Source organism: Oncorhynchus mykiss, chromosome 16 (assembly GCF_057628025.1).
Source record: "Oncorhynchus mykiss isolate SJ-2025 chromosome 16, ASM5762802v1, whole genome shotgun sequence".
Classification (NCBI taxonomy): domain Eukaryota; kingdom Metazoa; phylum Chordata; class Actinopteri; order Salmoniformes; family Salmonidae; genus Oncorhynchus; species Oncorhynchus mykiss.
The window spans coordinates 10,668,218-10,694,770 of NC_143037.1; the positions used below are offsets into that span (position 1 = coordinate 10,668,218).

The following is a 26,553-nucleotide window of genomic DNA, read 5'->3' on the forward strand; positions in this document are numbered from 1 at the left end:
GACAGTAGAGACAGGCTGACAGGCTGAGACAGCAGAGACAGACTGACAGGCTGAGACAGGCTGACAGGCTGAGACAAGCTGACAGGCAGAGACAGCAGAGACAGGCTGACAGGCAGAGACAGGCTGAGACAGCAGAGACAGGTTGACTGGCTAAGACAGCAGAGACAGGCTGACAGGCTGAGACAGCAGAGACAGGCTGACAAGCTGAGACAGCAGTGACAGGCTGACAAGCTGAGACAGCAGTGACAGGCTGACAGGCTGAGACAGAAGAGAGAGGCTGACAGGCTGAGACAGCAGAGACAGCTGAGACAGCAGAGACAGGCTGACAGGCTGAGACAGCTGAGACAGCTGAGACAGCAGAGACAGGCTGACAGGCTGAGACAGCAGAGACAAGCTGACAGGCTGAGACAGCAGAGACAGGCTGACAGGTTGAGACAGCAGAGACAGGCTGACAGGCTGAGAGAGCAGAGACAGGCTGACAGGCTGAGACAGAAGAGACAGGCTGACAGGCTGAGACAGCAGAGACAGGCTGACAGGTTGAGACAGCAGAGACAGCAGAGACAGCAGAGACAGGCTGACAGGCTGACAGGTTGAGACAGGCTGACAGGCTGAGACAGCAGAACCAGGCTGACAGGCTGAGACAGCAGAGACATGCTGACAGGCTGAGACAGCAGAGACAGGCTGACAGGTAGAGACAGGCTGACAGGCTGAGACAGCAGAGACAGGCTGCGACAGGCTGACAGGCTGAGACAGCAGAGACAGATTGACAGGTTGAGACAGGCTGACAGGCTGAGACAGCAGAGACAGGTTGACAGGCTAAGACAGCAGAGACAGGCTGACAGGCTGAGACAGCAGAAACAGGTTGACAGGCTAAGACAGCAGAGACAGGTTGACAGGCTAAGACAGCAGAGACAGGCTGACAGGCTGAGACAGCAGAGACAGGCTGACAGGCTGAGACAGCAGAGACAGGTTGACAGGTTGAGACAGCAGAGACAGGTTGACAGGTTGAGACAGCAGAGACAGGCTGACAGGCTGAGACAGCAGAGACAGGCTGACAGGCTGAGACAGCAGAGACAGGTTGACAGGTTGAGACAGCAGAGACAGGCTGACAGGCTGAGACAGCAGAGACAGGCTGACAGGCTGAGACAGCAGAGACAGGCTGACAGGCTGAGACAGCAGAGACAGGTTGACAGGTTGAGACAGCAGAGACAGGCTGACAGGCTGAGACAGCAGAGACAGGCTGACAGACTGAGACAGCAGAGACAGGCTGACAGGCTGAGACAGCAGAGATAGGCTGACAGGCTGAGACAGCAGAGACAGGCTGACAGGTTGAGACAGCAGATTAGGACAACAGAGAAGCATAATGCATAACAATCTCATACTATATAATCCACATACATGTATATTTAATTTGACTGACAGTAACAGTCACCAGTAGAGACATCTGGCTATTACCAAAAGCTATAAATCATCTAACTCTATGCTTATTGATACAACATAGTGATACTGAATCGACCAGGTATTAATTGAATCTTGCGTGGACAAATAGAAATTGTATCGTAGATCTGTCATGAAATAAACAGCAGCATTAGTTCCGGTGCTTGGTTCTTTCATCACTGGTTATTTGGACAAATCACGATCTCGCGGGTGGTAATATCTTTCCAATTTCGGGAGGGGAGGGGAAAATTGGCCCATAGACTTCCCGAAACTTCAAAAGAGAGAGGGTGGAGCTTTTTGTTCTGGTTCCGATCCTCATTCCATTTCTTCTCTTAACACCAATGGATCCAGAACTTAACATCTGACCAATGCGACTTTAGTTCTGGGTTAACCGAGATGAGTATGAATTATACTGTAGGAAATGACAAGTCCATTAGTAGAGACATAATGTACACCGTTCTAGATAATACATTAATATGTTTACTTTAGTAGTCCTAAACTAACATCTACCATCACCCACAGCCTTCCTTCGCATCTCGACTGTATCTGTTTTGGCAGTAGCTTAACTCTCACGGACATCCCTCTAGAGCCCAGTGCTGGCAGCCTGGCAGTCCCTCCCCCATCATCATCAGAACTCAATGGGTCATAATGTTCCACAGCAGAACACATTGTACTGATTTAATAAAAACACAGAGACCAATCATAATGCAAAACTTCATCTACTGATCCAATCTATTGGCCCAGCCAAAACAACCCATCCAATCAAAACAGCCCATCATGGTTCCTCCAATACTGTCTCATCTCTAAGGATATTTAATGCAAATTGTCCCTTTGCTAGTCCTTCTAGTGCCTCTGTAGCAGAAACAAGCTGGCAAAGTGCTATTGGATATCAATTTTCCCCCAATAAAGTGCAGGTTGCAGATCGGCTGCACCCTCGTGGATCATCTCTGTGCTGTTTAATTGGGTTTCGATCAGAGACTGTCACTCGGAGAAGCACTCGCTGCCTGCCAAACACACACACACACACACACACACACACACAATATATATATACCTGACAATTAGCAGTAGACAGAGATTCTGAAGAGGCTTAACGGAAGTATTATGTTAAAAGTCTTGAAAGGGTTTTGGACACAGACACTATAGCTCAGAAAACATGTAATTGATGAATCCTACTTGTCTCTGAGTGGCGAGACTCCAGTCTTGCTGGAGAAACTTCTAATGTGTTAACCAATGAAAACGAAAGCTTATACTATGATTGTTGGAAACCGAAGTGGATATTAAACACGACTATTAGAGGGAGAAGAAAACGGAGAGTGGAAAGCTGAATTATCATCAACTGTGTTGCAAAAAGAAGACATTGAAGACACTTCAATAAAAAACATGAGCTGGTGCACACTCAGTGAAAATCATTTAGTGTAGAGCTGCTGATTAACGGGTGAATAAACTGGAAGCTGTGACAATAAAGAGAGTTGCACACTCTATATATATATAAACTCCCAGTAATTTATTGGGTAAAAAAAACACCAACGTTTCGGCATCACTGTGCCTTCTTCAGGGTGATGACATGAATGCTTGAACCAGATTATGTAGACAAACAGTGCAATTAGTGCAACCAATGACAATAGTGAGGTGTGTGTCGTAATTGCTAGGTTGATCGGAATGATTTGAGCAAAACTGTTAAAAGACAATGGCCCACAGCATATTTAATATATTATGCATAATATTAGCATCAACATACATTATTGTTAAATTTAATTTCACCTATATATTGAAATATTTCCAATTTAATTTAAACAAACAAATTTGCAAGTAATCTTTTGGTTCAAACATAATGCATAATAAATCAAAAATCAAATCAAAACAAATCAGTTTTATTTGGTTAGCAGATGGTTAGCAGATGTTAATGCGAGTGTAGCGAAATGCTTGTGCTTCTAGTTCCGACCATGCAGTAATATCTAACAAGTAATATAACCTAACAATTTCACACCAACCACCTTATACACACAAGTGTAAAGGAATGAATACGAATATGTACATAAAAATATATAAATGAGTGATGGCCGAACGGCATAGGCAAGATGCAGTAGATGTTACAAAGTGCAGTATATACAAATGAGATGAGTAATGTAGGGTATGAAAACATATAAAGCTTCATTGTTTAAAGTGGCTAGTGATACATTACATCAAGAGGCAAGATGCGGTAGATGGTATAGAGTACAGTATATACATATGAGATGAATAATGTAGGGTATGTAAACATTATATGAAGTGGCATTGTTTAAGGTGGCTAGTGATACATTACATCAAGAGGCAAGATGCAGTAGATGGTATAGAGTACAGTATATACATATGAGATGAGTAATGTAGGGTATGTAAACATTACATAAAGAAGCTAGTGATAAAATTATTACATACATTTTTCCATTATTAAAGTGGCTGGAGTTGAGTCAGTATGTTGCCAGCAGCCACTCAATGTTAGTGATGGCTGTTTGACAGTCTGAAGGCCTTGAGATAGAAGCTGTTTTTCAGTCTCTCGGCCCCAGCTTTGATGTACCTGTACTGACCTCGCCTTCTGGATGATAGCGGGGTGAACAGGCAGTGGCTCGGGTGGTTGTTGTCCTTGATGATCTTTTTGGCCTTCCTGTGACATCGGGTGGTGTAGGTGTCCTGGAGGGCAGGTAGTTTGCACCTGGTGATGCGTTGTGCAGACCTCACTACCCTCTGGAGAGCCTTACGGTTGTGAGCGGAGCAGCTGCCGTACCAGGCGGTGATACAGCCCGACAGGATGCTCTCGATTGTGCATCTGTAAAAGTTTGTGAGTGCTTTTGGTGACAAGCCGAATTTCTTCAGCCTCCTGAGGTTGAAGAGGCGCTGCTGCGCCTTCTTCACCACGCTGTCTGTGTGGGTGGACCATTTCAGTTTGTCCGTGATGTGTACACCGAGGAATTTAAAACTCCACTACTGTCCCGTCAATGTAGATAGGGGGCTGCTCCCTCTGCTGTTTCCTAATGTCCACGATCATCTCCTTTGTTTTGTTGACATTGAGTGTGAGGTTATTTTCCTGACACCACACTCCGAGGGCCCTCACCTCCTCCCTGTAGGCCGTATCGTCGTTGTTGGTAATCAAGCCTACCACTGTAGTGTCAACTGCAAACTTGATGATTGAGTTGAAGGCGTGCATGGCTACGCAGCCGTGGGTGAACAGGGAGTACAGGAGAGAGCTGAGAACGCACCCTTGTGGGGTTCCAGTGTTGAGGATCAGAGGGGGGAGATGTTGTTACCTACCCTCACCACCTGGGGGTGGCCCGTCAGGAAGTCCAGGACCCAGTTGCACAGGGCGGGGTCGAGACCCAGGGTCTCGAGCTTAATGACGAGTTTGAAGGGTACTATGGTGTTAAATGCTGAGCTGTAATCGATGAACACCATTCTTACATAGGTATTCCTCTTTCCCCGATGGGTTAGGGCAATGTGCAGTGTGATGGCGATTGCGTCGTCTGTGGACCTATTGGGGCGGTATTGGAGTGGGTTTAGTTTTGCACGGATACTGCCAACAATCCACGGTTTCTGGTTGGGGAATGTTTTAATAGACACTGTGGGTACAACATCACCGATGCACTTGTTAATGAACTCGCACACCGAATCAGCGTATTCGTCAATGTTGTTGTTCGCCGCAATGCGGAACATATCCCAGTCCACGTGATCGAAGCAATCTTGAAGCGTGGAATCCGATTGATCAGACCAGCGTTGAACAGACCTGAGCACGGGTGCTTCCTGTTTTAGTTTCTGCCTATAGGCTGGGAGCAACAAAATGGAGTTGTGGTCAGCTTTTCCGAAGGGAGGGCGGGGGAGGGCCTTACATGCATCGCAGAAGTTAGAATAACAGTGGTCTAGGGTTTTGACTGCCCTGGTAGCACAATCGATATGCTGATAGAATTTGGGAAGCCTTGTTTTCAGATTAGCCTTGTTAAAATCCCCGGCTACAATAAATGCAGCCTCAGGATATGTGTTAGGGCGCTAAGCATCATCAACGGGGAACATATTGTGAGTACTCTGATAATCTGGAGAACAAATACATTCATTTACAAGACCTGTTCACAGATAATAGAATTGGTCATGAGAAGGGCCTGAGATCAAAGTCAATATTCAAACCACTAGGGGTTAATGTTTTTAAATAGGATAACCAGTAAGCCTTGCTCTGTAGTAGTAGGATCTCCATGTTGCCTTCTCTCCTTAGTAGAGCAACATGCTCAATGCCTGTGTATTTGAGGGAGGAGATAGGATGGTTAGCTTCAACAAAGTGAGCAGCTACTGGATAGTCAACGTTCTTACACCTGATTGAGCTGCGGTGTTCAGCTATGCGTTGTTCAGCTATGCGTTGTTTTAATTGTCTTTTCGTTTGTCCTATGTAGGCTTACCCACATTAACTTTTGATGAGTTAGATTACTCCCTTTGTCTTGCATGAGATGATAACCTTAACAGAGAATTTTCGACCTGTATGTTGGTGTCTGAAGAAGGATGTTTTTGTAGTGCTATTGCACTGTGCACATGAGCCACATTTGTAGTTCCCATTTGCAATGGGTGTCAAGAGTGTCTGAGTGGGCTCAGAGGGCAGGTCAGATCTCACCAATATCTTCAAAATTGCGACCACGCTTACAGACCACCAGTGGGGGTTCCTTGAAGAGGTGTGCATTTTTTTTTGCCTGATTGCAGAATATGCCAGTGCTTTTTCAGGATTGCTTTAATTTTCTCTGAACACTTGGTGTACTAAGTGTATAACACTGTTCTGCATTGATATATTTTCATCATTGCAGAGAGTTTTGTCCTTGTAGCCTCTCATTTTGAATGTATCTGCCACTTTCTTAGCTTTGCTGGCAAAATCTGTCTGGTGGCCACAGATTCGTTTAACCCTGCATAACTGGCTATATGGTAGACAATTCTTGAGGGGAAGGGGATGCATACTATCTGCACACAGCAATAGCATGGTGTTGCGGTCTGTGGGCTTTGTGTATAGGTCTGTACGTAATGCATCATTCTCCTTGATGCTCCAGAAGTTCAGGAAGTTTATTTTTTCTCTCATCAGTCTGCATGGTGAATTTGAGATATTCAGAGCTCTCATTTAATAGAGTTTGGAATTCATTTAGTTCCTGCTGACTTCCTTCCCAGAGCACAAAGACATCATCTACAGTTTAAGTTGGAAGTTTAAATACACCTTAGCCAAATACATTTAAACTCAGTTTTTCACAATTCCTGACATTTAATCATAGTAAAAATGTTTCGGTCTTAGGTCAGTTAGGATTGCCACTTTATTTTAAGACTGTGAAATGTTAAAATAATAGTAGAGAGAATGATTTATTTCAGCTTTTATTTCTTTCATCACATTCCCAGTGGGTCAGAAGTTTACATACACTCAATTAGTATTTGTGTCTCCTGACCCCTCCTGTCTCAGCCTCCAGTATTTATGCTGCAGTAGTTTATGTGTTGGGGGGCTAGGGTCAGTTTGTTATATCTGGAGTACATCTCCTGTCCTATTCGGTGTCCTGTGTGGTTCTAAGTGTGCATTCTCTAATTCTCTCCTTCTCTCTTTCTTTCTCTCTTACGGAGGACCTGAGCCCTAGGACCATGCCCCAGGACTACCTGACATGATGACTCCTTGCTGTCCCCAGTCCACCTGGCCGTGCTGCTGCTCCAGTTTCAACTGTTCTGCCTTATTATTATTCGACCATGCTGGTCATTTATGAACATTTGAACATCTTGGCCATGTTCTGTTATAATCTCCACCCGGCACAGCCAGAAGAGGACTGGCCACCCCACATATGCTCTCTCGAATTCTCTCTATCTTTCTCTCTCTCGGAGGACCTGAGCCCTAGGACCATGCCCCAGGACTACCTGACATGATGACTCCTTGCTGTCCCCAGTCCACCTGACCGTGCTGCTGCTCCAGTTTCAACTGTTCTGCCTTATTATTATTCGACCATGCTGGTCATTAATGAACATTTGAACATCTTGGCCATGTTCTGTTATAATGTCCACCCGGCACATCCAGAAGAGGACTGGCCACCCCACATAGCCTGGTTCCTCTCTAGGTTTCTTCCTAGGTTTTGGACTTTCTAGGGAGTTTTTCCTAGCCACCGTGCTTCTACACCTGCATTGCTTGCTGTTTGGTGTTTTAGGCTGGGTTTCTGTACAGCACTTTGAGATATCAGCTGATGTACGAAGGGCTACATAAATACATTTGATTTGATTTGATTTGATTTGGTAGCATTGCCTTTACATTTTTTTACTTGGGTCAAGCGTGTCAGGTAGCCTTCCCACAATAAGTTGGGTGAATATTGGCCCATTCCTCCTGACAGAGCTGGTGGAACTGAGTCAGGTTTGTTGGCCTCCTTGCTCGCACATGCTTTTTCAGTTCTGCCCACAAATTTTCTATGGGATTGAGGTCAGGGCTTTGTGATGGCCACTCCAATACCTTGACTTTGTTGTCCTTAAGCCATTTTGCCACAACTTTGGAAGTATGCTTGGGGTCAATATCCATTTGGAAGACCCATTCGCGACCAAGCTTTAACTTCCTGACTGATGTCTTGAGATGTTGCTTCATTATATCCACATAATTGTCTTCCTCGTGATGCCATCTATTTTGTGAAGTGCACTAGTCCCTGCTACAGCACCTCACAATATGATGCTGCCACCCCCGTGCTTCACGGTTGGAATGCTGTTCTTCGGCTTGCAAGCCTCCCCCTTTTTCCTCCAAACATACTGTTGGTCATTATGGCCAAACAGTTCTATTTTTGTTTCATCAGACCAGAGGACATTGCTCCAAAAAGTATGATATTTGTCCCCATGTGCAGTTGCAAACTGTAGTCTGGCTTTCTTTATGGTGGTTTTGGAGCAGTGGCTTCTTCCTTTCTGAGCGGCCTTTCAGGTTATGTCGATATCGGACTCGTTTTACTGTGGATATAGATACTTTTGTACCTGTTTCCTCCAGCATCTTTATAAGGTCCTTTGCTGCTGTTCTGGGATTGATTTGCACTTTTCGCACCAAAGTACGTTCATCTCTAGGAGACAGAATGCGTCTCCTTCCTGAGCGGTATGACGGCTGCGTGATCCCATGGTGTTTATACTTGCATACTATTGTTTGTACAGATGAACATGGTACCTTCAGGCGTTTGGAAATTGATCCCATGGATAAAGCAGACTTCTGGAGGTCCACAATTTGATTTTGTGAGTTCTTGGCTGATTTCTTTTCATTTTCTCATGATGTCAAGCAAAGAGGCACTGGGTTTGAAGGTAGGCCTTGAAATACATCCACAGGTACACCTCCAAATGATTCAAATGATGTCAAATCAGCCTATCAGAAGTGTCACGTTCTGACCTCTATTTCTGTTGTTTTGTATTTATTTAGTATGGTCAGGGCGTGAGTTGGGTGGGCAGTCTATGTTTGTTTTTCTATGTTTTGGGGCATTTCTATGTTTTCGGCCTAGTATGGTTCTCAATCAGAGGCAGGTGTCATTAGTTGTCTCTGATTGAGAATCATACTTAGGTAGCCTGGGTTTCACTGTGTGTTTGTGGGTGATTGTTCCTGTCACTGTGTTTGTTGTCACAGGATAGGCTGTATAGGTTTTCACGTTCCGTTTGTTGTTTTGTAGATTTGAGTTATTTCATGTATCGTTCAGTTTTCCATTAAAGAACATGAATAACCACCACGCTGCTTTTTGGTCCGCTTCTCCTCCTACAGACGAACGTCGTTACAAGAAGCTTCTAAAACCATTATGTCATTTTATGGACTTTTCCAAGCTGTGTAAAGGCACAGTCAACTTAGTGTATGTAAACATCTGACCAACTGGAATTGTGATACAATGAATTATAAGTTAAATAATCTGTCTATAAACAATTGTTGGGAAAATGACTTGTGTCATGCACAAAGTAGATGTCCTAATCGACTAGCCAAAACAATAGTTTGTTAACAAGAAATTGGTGGAGTGGTTGAAAAATGAGTTTTAATGACTCCAACCTAAGTGTATGTAAACTTCGGACTTCAACTCTATGTATCTTCCATAGAACGACTTTAAAAAGTAGGGCTGTGTCTCTGTTTTGTCAGTGCTTCCGCAAATTGTCCCACATACAGGTTTGCATAGTTGGGGGAAAAGGGGAACACATGGCTACTCCCCGAATATGAAAGAAACAGTCTGACTCACAGATGAAGTAGTTATTGGATAATACCAGTTCAGCGAGTTGCAAGGGGCAATCATTGGATGGAGAAAGGGTAGAGTCTCTCTGCTGAAGGAAGAGCTGCAGTGCCTGCAAGCCTCCAGTGTGTGGGATGTTAGTATACAAGCTCTCCACATCAAAAGTGGCCAGCAGGGTGGTATCCTTCCTTAGCCCTCTATGAATGAGATCACTTGACTAGTGTTTTTGACATAAGATGGAAGATTCTCAAGCAACGGTTTAATGTGGTGATCCACATACTTAGAAATGTTTGATGTCAGAGAGTCAAGTGCTGCTACAATGGGTCTACCAGGGGGAGGAGACACTTGTTTGTGTAATTTAGCGACTGAATAAAAGGTTGGTATCTTAGGAAATTTCACATATAGAAATTCAAATTCTTTTTTGGTAATTTGTCCTAATTCCAAACAACTTTCCACTGTGGATGTGATATTGTGCTGGAATTCTAGGGTAGGGTCATGATTCAGTTTGTGATAGAAGTCACCTTTAGATAGTTGTCTGCGACATTCATTCACATAGTCACATTTGTTTTGTATACAATTTCCTCCTCCTTTGTCACATTTTTTATGATAATGGAAAGATCTGACTGCAAGTCCTTAAGAGCCATTCTCTCGTCTCTACTCAGGTTATCAAAGGATTTGTGTTTCTGTATGTCTTTCATTAAGTCACCTATATCATTTTCAACAATCCTGCAGAAGGTTTCTATGGATGCATTACGTTTCGGGGGAGGTACAAATGAACTTTTTGCTCTAAATGTGGTTCTCTCAGAGTTCTCAGGTCCCTCAGCTTGGTTGATGGCTCCATCTTCTGAATGACTCACGGTAGGGCAGGTGAGTCTATTGATTAACGTGATAGACCTATGTGTATATCTGACTGAGGATGACATTTCAAGTGGAGTCCTGTAAGTTTCAATCTTATCAAAGATCTCACGCAATTTCAGATTACGGAAAAACTTGAATAGATCTATCTGGACGTCAAAGTCATTAATGTATGTTTTAGGTACAAAGGATAACTCCTTATTGACAACACTAAGGTGGGCTGGTGTCAGGATCTTACTTGATAAATTGAAGACATTTAGCTCCTGTTTGATGTATTATAATAATGTATTATGTTTATGTTGTATTAATAGAAGGGGAAGTGCTATAAGACCCCTCCCTCACTACATTGATAGGGTCCTGGACTACAGATTAGCAATATATATATATGCATTATAAGGTTTAATATTGTTCCACAGTTATTTTTTAGTCTCTGCTTCTAATAAGAAACGGCCTGAGAGATGTGCGAGTTATTGCAGTCAAAACAGGGTGTCTGTGAGAAAGTGCCTCAAGGCTAAAAGAGATTAATAGACACAGAACCCTGCAGCGGAGTAAAAGAGATGAGAGACAAGTTAGACATACCCCTATAAAGAAACTTGGGGAGTGGAAAATTGCTGCTGAGCCCTTAGAAAACACTGGAACTATTGTTCTCTCTTGCAAGTTCGTATAACTGTATATGCATGGGCTTGGTCTCATGAGTAGAAGGTGTTGACGTAGGCAGTTACATCACAAGGGCACGCATATTAAAGCAACTTGGACCCTTTCCTATTTTGCAGAACTTACTCTGAAACATGCGTGCTATGTTCCCGTTGTCAACTTCTGTCTGCAATTGCATTAATAAAGGTTTTTGATTGATTTACTTAAATATATTGTCTTATTATTGATTTCACCAATAAGCAAATGATTGACAAGGAACAAGGAGCATTCCCCAACACCGGCCAAACCCTCCCCTAATCCGGAAGACGCTGGGTCAATTGTGCACCGCCCTATGGGACTCCCGATCACAGGTAGTTGTGATACAGTCCAGGATCAAACCAGCGTCTGTAGTGACCCCTCTAGCACTGAGATGCAGTGCCTTAGACTGCTGCTCCACTCGGGAGCCTTAAATGTCGACAACCATACTGACAGCTTAATGTTTAACACTTCAACAACCATACTGACAGCTTACTGTTTAACACTTCAACAACTATACTGACAGCTTACTGTTTAACACTTCAACAACCATACTGACAGCTTACTGTTTGACACTTCAACAACCATACTGACAGCTTACTGTTTAACACTTCAACAACCATACTGACAGCTTACTATTTAACACTTCAACAACCATACTGACAGCTTACTGTTTGTTTCTGTCTACAGCTGGTAATGTGTTTGATTGTACATCACGTTTGCTCTTATTCAGCCAAGGAGAGCTGTCTTCCAAGCATCAAATCAAATGAAAACTTTATTTGTCACATGTGTAGACCTTACCGTGAAATGCTTACTTACAAGCCCTTAACCAACAGTGTAGTTCAAGAAGAGTTAAGAAAATATTTACCACATGAACTAAAGTAAAAAATAATAAAAAATGAACACTAAGACATAACAATAATGCGGCTATATACAGGGGGTACCGGTACCGAGTCTGTGTGCGGGGGTACAGGTAAGATGTAATTTGCACATGTAGGTAGGGGTAAAGTGACTATGCAAAGATAACAAACAGTGAGTAGCAGCAGTGTACAAAACAAATGGAAGGGGGGGGTCAATGTAATAGTTAGGTGGCCGTTTGATTAGTTGTTCAGCAGTCTTATGGCTTGGGAATAGAAGCTGTTATGGAGCCTTTTGGTCCTAGATTTGGCGCTCCGGTACCGCTTGCCGTGCGGTAGCAGAGAAAAATGTCTGACTTGGGTGACTGCAGTCTCTGACAATTTTATGGTCTTTCCTCTGACAACTACTGGATTGCAGGAAGCTTGGCCCCAGGGATGTATTGGGCTGTAGGCACTAACCTCTGTAGCGCCTTACGGTCAGAAGACGAGCAGTTGCCATACCAGGCGGTGATGCAACCGGTCAGGATGCTCTCCATGTTTGTTGTGTTTGGACCATGATAGATCGTTGGTGATGTGGACATCAAGGAACTTGAACTCTCGACCCGCTCCACTACATCCTTGTTTGTTCGGCTCACCTTTTCCTGTAGTCCACGATCAGCTTCTTTATCTTGCTCACATTGAGGGAGAGGATGTTGTCCTGGCACTACACTGACAGTTCTCTGACCTCCTCCCTATAGGCCGTCTCATCGTTGTCGGTGATCAGGCCAACCACTGTTGTATCGTCAGCAAACTTAATGATGGTGTTGGAGTCGTGTTTGGCCACGCAGTCGTGGGTGAACAACGAGAACAGGAGGAGACTAAGTACACACCCCTGAGGTGCCCTAGTGTTGAGGATCGGCGTGAAAGACGTGTTGTTGCCTACCCTTACCACCTGGGGGCGGCCCGTCAGGAAGTCCAGGATCCAGTTGTAGAGGGAAGTGTTTAACCCCAGAATCCTTAGCTTAGTGATGAGCTATGTGGGCACTTTGGTGTTGAACGCTGAGCTGTAGTCAATGAACAGCATTCTCACATAGGTGTTCCTTTTGTCCAGGTGGGAAAGGCCAGTGGGGAGTGGAATTGAGATTGCATCATCTGTGGATCTGTTGGGGCGGTATGCAAATTGGAGTGGGTCTAGGGCAGGGGTGTCAAAGTCAAATGGACGGAGGGCCAAATAAAAAAATCAGCTACAAGACGAGGGCCGGACTGTTCGAATGTTCATTGAAACATTTTTAAATGACGCATATAGTCTAGTGAACCTAATTGAACCTACTGAAAACCTAATAAATATATTACAATATGATCAGATAAATAAAGCAATATTTTCTTATGGCTCTGTCAGTAATCTTTAATTTTCAACAGACACAAAAGACAAATTTCCTTTATATAAATATCCCCATAACATGAACATTAAATGAAAGAAACCGGTATTCAAGGCACCATCAGTAGACTATATTTTCTATTTTAGCAAAAGTGGGCTAAATTTACTTCAAAGAAAAAACAATAATAGCAATTTTCTATCATCCACTCAACTGAAATATTTTTAAAATATAATTGGATTGAAATACAAAAAAATAAAGTGCAAAAATCTATTAATCAAAAACAACACTTTGTTTAAGGAGAAGTAACATGCAGTGAAAACAAATATTAAATTTTAACTTTTAAACTTGAACTGAGTAAAAACTCTAAATATGTGATTGCACAGTAATGTTCACTTGTTTGAGGTTGAGGGTGATACTTGGTGGTGTCCCATCTTTTCCACAAGTTCATCAATGTTCTTGGGTAAGGCTCTGAGCTGAAGAAATCCTCAGAATTGAGTGGAGGTGTTCAGCAGTAAGTCGACTTCTGTGTGATGTTTTGTTCAGGTTCATCAAAGAAAACAGTTGTTCACACAGGTATGTGCTGCCAAACATAGACAACGTTTGAGCAGCCTGGATGCGCAGCTGGGGCATTGTGCCGGGGAGGAAACGGGCAAACTCCGCAGCACCCACTGCCGCATATTTTTCCCTCAGTGCATCATTGCATTGGAGGTCAATCAACTCCATTTGGAGGTTTGGTGGTGAGCTTTCCACGTCAACAGCAAATGGGTTACCGAGCAGTTCCAACCTGCTTTTTTGTGCTTCAAAGTCAGCAAATCGGCGTCGAAAGTCAGTGGTAAGCATACCTATTTTATCAGCCAACTGTGTGCTCGGGAACGCACTGGTAGAGAGCTTCTCTTTCATGGTCTGGCAGCTGGGAAAGTGGCTCAAATTTTCTTTCCGCATCTGCGTCTCCCACAGAGTCAGTTTGGTTTTAAATGCCTTCACTGTACTGTACATATCAGAGATGACACGATCCCGACCCTGCAGCTGCAAGTTTATTGCATTCAGATGACTCGTAATGTCACACAGAAAAGCCATTTCACACAGAAACATTTCGTCTCGGAGTTGTGTTGTGTCTTTCCCTTTGCTGTCCAAGAATAGACAAATCTCCTCACGAAGCTCGAAACATCTTTGAAGCACCTTTCCCTGGCTTAGCCATCGCACCTCTGTGTGATAAGGCAAATCACCATGCTCCGTTTCTAACTCCGTCAGAAATGCCTTGAACTGGCGGTGATTCAAACCTTTGGCTCTGATAAAGTTAACTGTGCGCGTGATGATGCTCATTACATGCTCCATTTTCAAGGCTTTACCGCACAACGCTTCCTGGTGTATGATACAATGATAAGCTGTCAGCTCACCTGTCGCGTTTTCCTCTTGCATCTTTTCCCGTATCTTCGCCACCAGTCCGCTCCTGTGTCCACACATCGCAGGTGCTCCGTCGGTTGTCAAACCCACGAGTTTTTCCCAAGGCAGCTCCATCTCATTTACACATCTTGACACCTCTTCATACAAATCATGCCCCGTAGTTGTGCCATGCATAGGACGTAAAGCCAAAAACTCCTCTGTCACGCTTAGGCTGGAGTCCACTCCGCGGATGAAAATTGACAACTGGGCAATGTCAGAAATGTCGGTGCTCTCATCCACAGCCAAGGAATATGCAATAAAATCTTTTCCCTTTTTCACAAGCTGCTCTTTTAGATTGATGGACAACTGGTCTACTCTCTCGGCAATGGTGTTTCTGCTCAGACTCACATTTAAAAAGAGTTGCCTTTTTTCTGGGCAAACTTCGTCACAAACTTTAATCATGCAGTTTTTGATGAAATCCCCCTCCGTAAATGGCCGGGCTGATTTAGCGATCTCTTCTGCCAAAATAAAACTGGCCTTGACAGCAGCCTGGCCTTGTGATTTGGCTTTTTTGAACAGAGCCTGTCGAGATTTGAGGCCTCGTTTTAATTCCTCTGCCTTTTGTAGCCTTTGTTCCATGTCCATATTCTTGTTTTTGTCCGCGTGTTTCGTTTCATAATGTCGTCTCAGATTATACTCTTTCAGTACCGCCACACTTTCTCCACACAGAAGACACACAGGTTTTCCAGCTACCTTCGTGAACATATACTCCGACTCCCACCTTGTTTGAAACCCCCGGTTCTCAGTATCCACCTTCCGTTTTGCCATTTTTGATGGGTATCTGAAAGTTAATTTTACTGTGATGCTGACGACTGCTGTGCCAATAAATATTGAAATGAAGCAGCCTACTGCTCGGTGCGTCACCTTTGCATTGTGGGAAATGTAGTATTGGTGCGTGTAAAAGATCTGCGGGCTGCCGGCTTGCTGCGGGCCGGTTCTAATAATAAATCAAGATCATCCCAGGGGCCGTAAAAAACCTTCTTGCGGGCCGGATGTGGCCCGCGGGCCTTGACTCTGACATATGTGGTCTAGGGTATCCGGGAGGATGCTGTTGATGTGAGCCATGACCAGCCTTTCAAAGCACTTCATGGCTACCGACGTGAGTGCTACGGGGTGGTAATAATTTAGGAAGGTTAACTTCGCTTCCCTGGTCACAGGGACTATGGTGGTATGCATCAAACACGTAGGTCTTATAGACTCTGTCAGGGAGAGGTTGAAATTGTCAGTGAAGACACTTGCCAGTTGGTCCGCGCATGCTTAAAGTACACGTCCTGGTAATCCGTCTGGCCCCGCGGCTTTGTGAATGTTGACCTGTTTAAAGGTCTTACTCACATCGGCTACCGAGAGCATTATCACACAGTCATCCAGAACAGCTAGGGCTCTCGTGCATGCATCAGTGTTGCTTGCCTCAAAGCCAGTATAAGAGGCATTTAGCTCATCTGGTAGGCTTGCGTCATTGGGCAGCTCGCGTCTGGGTTTCCCTTTGGAGTCTGTAATAGTTTTCAAGGCCTGCCACATCCGACGAGCGTCAGAGCTGGTGTAGTAGGATTCAATCTTAATCCAGTATTGACGCTTTGCTTGTTTGATGGTTTGTCTGAGGGCATAGCAGGATTTCTTACAGACGTCCGGAATACTGTCCCACTCCTTGAAAGTGGACGCGCTAGCCTTTAGCTCGATGCGGATGTTGCCTGTAATCCATAGCTTCTGGTTGGGATATCTACGTACAGTCACTGTGGGGACGACGTCGTCGATGCACTTATTGATGAAGCCGATAACTGAGGTGGTATACTCCTCAATGCCATTGGATGAATCCTGGAACATTATGTGCTAGCAAAACAGTCCTGTAGCGTAGCCTCCGCTTCACCTGACCACTTACGTATTGAGCGAGTCACTGGCACTTCCTGCTTTAGATTTTGCTTGTAAGGAGCATTGTATGCATCTCTGTGTGTGGAGTGAAGATGGTCTAGTTTTTTCACCTCTGATTGCACATGTGACATGCTGGTAAAAATGTTGTAAAATGGATTTAAGTTTGCCTGCATTAAAGATCCTGGCCACTAGGATTGCCGCTTCTGGGTGAGCATTTTCTTGTTTGCTTATGGCCATATAGAGTTGGTTGAGCGCGGTCTTAGCGCCAGCATCGGTCTGTGGTGGTAAATAGATGGCTACGAATATTATAGATGAGAAATCTCTTGGTAGATAGTGTGGTCTACAGCTTATCATAAGGTACTACCTCAGGCGAGAAATACCTAGATAATTCTTTAATATTAGACATCGCGCACCAGCTGATGTTGACAAAAAGACACACCCCACCCTTCATCTTACCAGACATAGCTTCTCTATTCTGCCGGTGCATTGAAAATTCCTCCAGCTCTATATTATCTGTGTCGTCGTTCAGCCACGACTTGGTGAAACATAAGATATTACAGATAATCGGAATTGTAGACCATACATTTTATTTTCCAATGATTGCATGTTAGTAAGTAGAATTGATGGCAGTGGGAGTTTACTCGCTCGCCTACGGATTCTCAAAAGGCAGCCCGATCTGTGCCCTCTTTTCCTCTATATTTTCTTCAGGCAAATGACGGGGATCTGGGCCTGTTCCCGGGAGTGCAGTATATCTTTCTCGTCGGAGTTGTTAAAGGAAAAAGCTTCTTCCAGTTCGTGGTGAGTGATCATCTCCATCTCTCCTTCATCTCCATCTCTCCTTAATTTCCCATCCTTGTCTCTTCCTATCACCCTCACCCACCCTCTCTCACTCCTTTCTTGTCCCTCTCTCTTCCCTCTCCCCGTCCTCTCCATCTCCACTCTCATTAGTCCATGGCTGGAGCACTCAACGCAACACTTCACACCAGAGAGCCATCAGACGCCTACCAGCTACACAGCAGAGAGACAACCAGCAGGCAGCCAGGCCAGCCGAGTCTCTATCTACCCTGCATCTTGCTCCAGTGGTGCGGGACAGACAAGGGACATTTTAAAGAGATAGTGGGCGGAGAAAGAGGGGGGTGGAAGGACAGAGAAGGAATAGAAATGACAGTCATAATGACTAATGGACGGAGGGTGAGTGTTAACCAGTCACTTTTATGCAACTCCCTTTCTCTCCCTCTATACTCCACAGGCTACCAGATCCACATTACATTTTCTGTCTCCCTGCATGACAACTCAAGGTGATTCAACCACTGCTTTGGATCTTGCCAGGCCCCCCTCCCTCCTTCCCTCCTCCATCCCTCCCTTATCCTAACTCACAGCAACCAGCCATTCTTCAAAGGTTTTATCTTCTCTAAAATCACCTTTCAGCAGAAAGGACAACATAATCTGCTGAAATGGGACAAAGAGAAGGGGGGGATGACGTAAAAACAGAACAATAAATAACAGATAAACAGCTCCATACCTTGGCCAGGCTTCCTAGAATGACCCCGGATGATGCTCAAAGCTAATGATCTATGACCTTTAGTTAACCCATACTGTGTCAATAAGAGCTACATCTCAATTCTCTCTGAAAAGATCAGCACACTGAGTGAATAGGATGGAGTAAACCCTACACAATGATCCAAGGTCAGATTTGTATTCCCCTGCACTCTAATAGTTAATATTAGGATCTAGGGAGGATGAGCTGATCCTAGATATGTGGCTAGGAGTATCTTCTCCCCAAAGCCGATTAAGAAGATTCAGAGAAGGGGATACTGATGGTCCTTGTTGACCTTTTGGAAATGCTAAAGCTAATTGGGGTCAAAAAGGGCTCAGAAAGGGCACAATCATTTGCAAAGGTCAGTTACAGTGGGGCAAAAAGTATTTAGTCAGCCACCAATTGTGCAAGTTCTCCCACTTAAAAAGATGAGAGAGGCCTGTAATTTTCATCATAGGTACACTTCAACTATGCCAGACAAAATGAGAAAAAAAAATCCAGAAAATAACATTTTAGGATTTTTTATGAATTTATTTGCAAATTATGGTGGAAAATAAGTATTTGGTCAATAACAAAAATGTATCTCAATACTTTGTTATATACCCTTTGTTGGCAATGACAGAGGTCAAATGTTTTCTGTAAGTCTTCACAAGGTTTTCACACACTGTTGCTGATATTTTGGCCCATTCCTCCATGCAGATCTCCTCTAGAGCAATGATGTTTTGGGGATGTTGCTGGGCAACACGGACTTTCAACTCCCTCAAAAGATTTTCTATGGAGTTCTGGAGACTGGCTAGGCCACTCCAGGACCTTGAAATGCTTCTTACGAAGCTACTCCTTCGTTGCCCGGGTAGTGTGTTTGGGATCATTGGCATGCTGAAAGACACAGCCACGTTTCATCTTCAATTCCCTTGCTGATGGAAGGAGGTTTTCACTCAAAATCTCACGATACATGGCCCCATTCATTCTTTCCTTCACACGGATCAGTCGTCCTGGCCCCTTTGCAGAAAAACAGCACCAAAGCATGATGTTTCCACCCCCATTCTTCACAGTAGGTATGGTGTTCTTTGGATGCAACTCAGCATTCTTTATCCTCCAAACACAACAGTTGAGTTTTTACCAAAAAGTTATATTTTGGTTTGATCTGACCATATGACATTCTCCCAATCTTCTTCTGGATCATCCAAATGCTCTCTAGCAAACTTCAGACGGGCCTGGACATGTACTGGCTTAAGCAGGGGGACACGTCTGGCACTGCAGGATTTGAGTCCCTGGCGGCGTAGTGTGTTACTGATGGTAGGCTTGGTTACTTTGGTCCCAGCTCTCTGCAGGTCATTCACTAGGTCCCCCCGTGTGGTTCTGGGATTTATGCTCACCGTTCTTGTGATAATTTTAACCCCACGGGGTGAGATCTTGCGTGGAGCCCCAGATCGAGGGAGATTATCAGTGGTCTTGTATGTCTTCCATTTCTTAATAATTGATCCCACAGTTGATTTCTTCAAACCAAGCTGCTTACCTATTGCAGATTCAGTCTTTCCAGCCTGGTGCAGGTCTACAATTTTGTTTCTGGTGTCCTTTGACAGCTCTTTGGTCTTGGCCATAGTGGAGTTTGGAGTGTGACTGTTTGAGGTTGTGGACAGGTGTCTTTTATACTGATAACAAGTTCAAACATGTGCCATTAATACAGGTAACAGGTGGAGGACAGAGGAGCCTCTTAAAGAAGAAGTTACAGGTCTGTGAGAGCCAGAAATCGTGCTTGCTTGTAAGTGACCAAATACTTATTTTCCACCATAATTTGCAAATAAATTAATTAAAAATCCTACAATGTGATTTTCTGGATCTTTTTTCTCATTTTGTCTGTCATAGTTGAAGTGTACCTATGATGAAGATTACAGGCCTCTCGCATCTTTTTTAAGTGAGAGAACTTACACAATTGGTGGCTGACTAAATAATTTTTTGCCTCACTGTATGTGACATAAGGCTAAAAAAATGGGATCACGTTAGCATTTATGACCTTACAAAGAGCCCACTTTCCAGCAATGTTAAAAAATTCTGGTCCGGGGGAGTGGACACATCAGAGTGCGCATTTTTGTACCAAGCAAGCACTAGCAAACCTGAAGCAACTAATCAATGAATAATCATTAGAAATCATTAGAGGAATCATATGGTCAAAAACTAAACAAACCAAAAATACCCTGTGGATTCACAGGACCCAGGACCCTTCCCAGGATGTAGGACCCTTCCCAGGACCCAGGACCCTTCCCAAGACCCAGGACCCTCAACGTCTTGCAGGTTTATTTATTTATTTATTTTATTTTTTTACCCCTTTTCTCCCCAAATTTTAGGTTATCCAATTGGTAGTTACAATCTTGTCCCATCGCTGCAACTCCCCTATGGACTCAGAAGAGGCGAAAATTGAGAGCCATGCGTCCTCCGAAGGACGACCCTGCCAAGCCACACTGCTTTTTGACACACTGCTCGCTTAACCTGGAAGCCAGCCGCACCTATGTGTTGGAGGAAACACTGTACAACTGGGGATCGTGTCAGCATGCCACAGGAGTCGCTAGAGCATGATGGGACAAGGAAATCCCGGGCAGCCTCCCCTAACCCTGACAACGCTGGACCAATTGTGCGTTGCCTCATGGGTCTCGCCGGTCACGGCCAACTGCAACACAGCCCGGGATCGAATCCGGATCTGCAGAGACGCCTCAAGCACGGCAGTGCCTTATACCGCTGTGCCACTAGGGAGGCCTTGCAGTTGGGTAACAGTAGACACAGAATATCTCCATGCCCCTAGACATGATAAAAAATCTATTTTTAAACACATCCTGAGGAATTTGTCAAACCAAACCCTTATATAAAATGTTAAATGCTACCATTTTATCAGTCCAAATTCAAAGACAATAATTGAAAAGGTAAAATAATATCCATTAAAACAATACCGACCAAATCCTCCCAGTCTCCCTGCAGTCCTAGTTATAAAAACAACAGTGCATGATCAACAAATTCAGCATTATCTAACCATAGCTCTGTTTCTTACCCAGTAAATCTCACTTCATTATCTCACCCTAACTCTGTTTCTTACCCGGTAAATATCACTTTATTATCTCACCCTAGCTCCCTTTCTTACCCAGTAAGTTTCACTTCCTTATCTCACGCTAGCTCCCTTTCTTACACAGTAAATCTCACTTCATTATCTCACACTAGCTTCCTGTTTTACCCATTAAATCTCACTTTATTATCTCACCCTGGTTCCCATTCTTACCCAGTAAATCTACCTCCATTATCTCACCCTAGTTCCCTTTCTTACCCAGTAAATCTCCCTCCATTATCTCACCCTAGCTCCATTTCTTACTCATTAAATCTCCCTCCATTATCTCAACCTAGCTCCCTTTCTTACCCAGTAAATGTAACTTTATTATCTCACCCTAACTCCATTTCTTACCCATTAAATCTCACTCCATTATCTCACCCTAGCTCCGTTTCTTACCCAGTAAATCTCACTTCATTATCTCAACCTAGCTCCGTTTCTTACCCAATAAATCTCACTTCATTACCTCACCCTAGCTCTGTTTCTTACCCAGTAAATCTCACTTCATTATCTCAACCTAGCTCCGTTTCTTACCCAATAAATCTCACTTCATTATCTCACCCTTGCTCCGTTTCTTACCCAATAAATCTCACTTCATTATCTCACCCTAGCTCCGTTTCTTACCCAGTAAATCTCACTTCATTATCTCACCCTTGCTCCGTTTCTTACCCAATAAATCTCACTTCATTATCTCACCCTTGCTCCGTTTCTTACCCAGTAAATTTCACTTCCTCATCTCAACCTAGCTCGCTTTCTTACCCAGTAAATTTCACTTCCTTATCTCAACCTAGCTCCCTTTCTTACCCAGTAAATTTCACTTCCTTATCTCAACCTAGCTCCCTTTCTTACCCAGTAAATTTCACTTCCTTATCTCAACCTAGCTCCCTTTCTTACCCAGTAAATGTCACTTCCTTATCTCACCCTTGCTCCATTTCTTACCCTTTAAATCTCACTTCCTTATCTCACCGTAAAACGTCTCCTCCCCTCCCTGGCTCAGGAGGATCATGACTAGCTTATTAGCGGTGCCAGCTGCTGCTGGGTGGTTAGTGGTACAGGAAGGCCTGTGAGGATAGAGGAGCTGACATTATATTGAACATAAAGCATTTGTCTCTGACAAACACAAAGCACAGTCTGACAGTCAAGACCTGTAATAATGTGTACATGGTCACCTGCAGGTGGAATAAAAAGCATGAAAATGCTTAATCATGCACGCACACAAACACACCTCACATGTACATGTATACACATAGAGCAGGGTGATATTGACCAAAATTAATATCGCAAGATATTGACTTTTTTTTTGCAATAACAATAAATTACAATACATTATTTTGTGGGGAGGTGCTAAAGCTGGGAGATATGGACAAGAAGTCATATTGTGATAAATGCAACTATTTTGCCCGATAACAATAAATACAACGATAATCTCTTTTTTATGGACAGTTACTTTACATTAGCGGCAGCGATCTAGCCAACTATTTTTCAGTGCAACGAAAGACACCTGAGATGGTAGCCTATGATTCAAAAAGTAAGCTATTTCATTCAACATATCCAGCGAACGCATTACTGACATGTTGATGTGCAACCTGTCAAAATAAGAACCAGAATTATCCAATTGAATTTGTGCTCTTCAGAGAATTTGCCGACATCTTTGTGCATGTCAGCTGTATTATTCACAACCTGAGGAAGTGAGAACTGAAAAGACTCCGATTCATCTATCCGTAAGTGCAGGCTAATGTCCTACAGAAACCTTCCAGTGCTAGTCCTAGGCTACTTGATGAGGTCTAATGACTGGAAATGGTGTATTCTGCTCCTCTCCGCGGCCGAATCAAAACCATACTCCAGACTCTCCTCTCTGCGGGCGAATCAAAACCATACTCCAGACTCTCCTCTCCGTGGGCGAATCAAAACCATACTCCAGACTCTCCTCTCTGCGGGCGAATCAAAACCATACTCCAGACTCTCCTCTCTGCGGGCGAATCAAAACCATACTACAGACTCTCCTCTCTGCGGGCGAATCAAAACCATACTACAGACTCTCCTCTCCGTGGGCGAATCAAAACCATACTCCAGACTCTCCTCTCCTCTCCGAATCAAAACCATATGACAGTCTAATCTGGTTGTAAATTGGTGCCATGAACTCAACATTAAGTGAGAAATAAATGATATACTGACAGAAAGCTGTGACTCTCCTCTCTGTAACTGGAACAACGGAAGTTGCTTCACAAACTCTCTTTTTCCCGCAATTACATTTTGAGCAACTGTCATGTGCTTGTGCTCCTCAGACTGAATCACTTCCTCCGTGCGCACAGTGAGAGGGAGTGAGAGAGGCTCGCTCATACAGCAGCTGACAGTGAAATGGGAACAAACAGATACTTTCATATAATAGTAGGAATCAACATAATGCATAGGCTATTACTGTTGACCAAATAATGGTTTTAGAACAATCTACAGGAACGCTGTGTAGCAAAATCACCGACATGCACAAAATGCTTGGGTAAAAGGAAGGTAATGGCAGTGTGGGTAGTTGTTGCTTTATCATCCCAGCTCTGCACTCATTTAAAAGAACACACCTGCATGCAACACAACACACACACACCTGCAGCGTCATCAAAAGCCCTCAACAGCTCAGCAGAAGAAAAATACAATCTTGGGAAATAATTGTCGTGATGGGTACACATAGAAGGAAATGAACGAGGTAGAAAGAAAGGCCCTTGTAAACCTGCCAGTCAATCAGCGACAAAACAACATCAGCTAGACGACAAGGGCAACAAAAGTCTTGTAAGAATTAAAAACAGCGCCACTGGCAAGGTAGTCGAGTTATGAAAACAGAAAAAATGCAATGTTCTTCACACTTCACACTGGGGAGAAAAAGCTATAGTTCAAGCTTATAGAAAATAAACATCAGTCTTAACTGTATACAGTACAGTATAGGGATTCTTACCTGGTACGAAGCTCCCCTGAACCACCTCCTTGTATGCCCACCATCCATCATGTATTTTAGGTGCATTTGGCTGAGCTGTCGGAGAGGCAGGAAACAGACAACAATCAGTTGAACGTTCATTTGAGACAAGAGAGACAATATTCGCTCCCGGTGTTCACGTCACCGACTCCTTCGAGGAGATGTTCCGTTATGATCCCCTTCCTTTCTAGCCAACCTTGCTAACCTTCTCAGCTAGAGGCCTCCCTGAAGACATGCTGAGAACAAACACATCCTCAGGTTATAAATCCTACACACACTTGCACATACACACTCACACATACACACGCACCACATGGACGGTATTCCAGGGCGCGTTCTCAGAGCATGCGCAGATAAACTGGCAGGCATATCCCAGGTCATTTTCAACCTCTCCTTGTCCCAGTCTGTAATCCCTGCGTCTTAAAATGACTATCATCATTCCTGTTCCTAAGAACTCTAAGGTTTCATGCCACAATGACTATCACCCTGTAGCTCTCACATCTGTAATCATGAAGTGCTTTGAAAGGATGGTTATGGCAAACATCAACTCTGTCATCCCAGACACCCTAGACCCACTCCAATGTGCATACCGCCCCAGCAGATCCATAGACAACGAAATCTCAATTGAACTGCACATTGTCCTCACCCACCTAGATAAGAGGAATAGCTATATTACCAGTCAACATGTTGGACACACCAACTCTCTTTCTCATACTTTTCTTTATTTTTACTATTTTCTACATGTAGGATAATAGTGAAGACACCAAAACTATGAAATAACACACATGGAATCATGTAGTAACCAAAAAAGTGTTAAACAAATCAAAATATATTTTATATTTAAAATTCTTCAAAGTAGCCACCCTTTGCCTTGATGTCAGCTTTGCACACTCTTGGCATTCTCTCAACCAGGTTCATGAGGTAGTCACCTGGAATGTATTTCAAATAACAGGTGTGCCATGTTATTTGTGGAATTTCCTTCTTAATGTGTTTGTCCCAATCAGTTGCATTGTGACAAGGTATACAGAAGATAGTCCTATTTAGTAGAAGACCAAGTCCATATTATGACAAGAACAGCTAAAAAAAATCAAAGAGAAACGACAGTCCATCATTACTTAAAGACAAGATCAGTCAATCAGGAACATTTCAAGAACTTTGAAAGTTTCTTCAAGTGCTGTTGCGAAAACCATCAAGCGCTATGATGAAACTGGGTCTCATGAGGACCGCCACAGGAATGGAAGACCCAGAGTTATCTCTGCTGCAGAGGATAAGTTCATTAGAGTTACCAGCCTCAGATTGCAGTCCAAATACAGTGCCTTGCGAAAGTATTCGGCCCCCTTGAACTTTGCGACCTTTTGCCACATTTCAGGCTTCAAACATAAAGATATAAAACTGTATTTTTTTGTGAAGAATCAACAACAAGTGAGACACAATCATGAAGTGGAACGACATTTATTGGATATTTCAAACTTTTTTAACAAATCAAAAACTGAAAAATTGGGCGTGCAAAATTATTCAGCCCCTTTACTTTCCTACTTTCAGTGCAGCAAACTCTCTCCAGAAGTTCAGTGAGGATCTCTGAATGATCCAATGTTGACCTAAATGACTAATGATGATAAATACAATCCACCTGTGTGTAATCAAGTCTCCGTATAAATGCACCTGCACTGTGATAGTCTCAGAGGTCCGTCAAAAGCGCAGAGAGCATCATGAAGAACAAGGAACACACCAGGCAGGTCCGAGATACTGTTGTGAAGAAGTTTAAAGCCGGATTTGGATACAAAAATATTTCCCAAGCATTAAACATCCCAAGGAGCACTGTGCAAGCGATAATATTGAAATGGAAGGAGTATCAGACCACTGCAAATCTACCAAGACCTGGCCGTCCCTCTAAACTTTCAGCTCATACAAGGAGAAGACTGATCAGAGATGCAGCCAAGAGGCCCATGCTCACTCTGGATGAACTGCAGAGATCTACAGCTGAGGTGGGAGAGAGTTTTCCATAGGACAACAATCAGTCGTATATTGCACAAATCTGGCCTTTATGGAAGAGTGGCAAGAAGAAAGTCATTTCTTAAAGATATCCATAAAAAGTGTCGACCTGATGGAGTCTGCAAAAGACCTGAGACTGGGACGGAGATTTGTCTTCCAACAAGACAATGATCCAAAACATAAAGCAAAATCTACAATGGAATGGTTCAAAAATAAACATATCCAGGTGTTAGAATGGCCAAGTCAAAGTCCAGACCTGAATCCAATCGAGAATCTGTGGAAAGAACTGAAAACTGCTGT

The 26,553-nt window shown here is 43.6% G+C and overlaps 1 protein-coding gene across 4 annotated transcripts in view; it reads right to left on the reverse strand.

The window, feature by feature from the left end:
- ca10a (carbonic anhydrase Xa) overlaps positions 1 to 26,553 on the reverse strand; it is a 336,251-nt gene that overhangs the window by 281,761 nt on the left and 27,937 nt on the right. For all 4 annotated transcript variants that reach the window (XM_036946124.2, XM_036946123.2, XM_090201873.1 and 1 more), the window contains one exon: positions 24,244 to 24,318. In XM_036946124.2, coding sequence (XP_036802019.1) covers positions 24,244 to 24,318 — 75 coding nt within the window. The remainder of the gene's footprint in view (positions 1 to 24,243; positions 24,319 to 26,553) is intronic.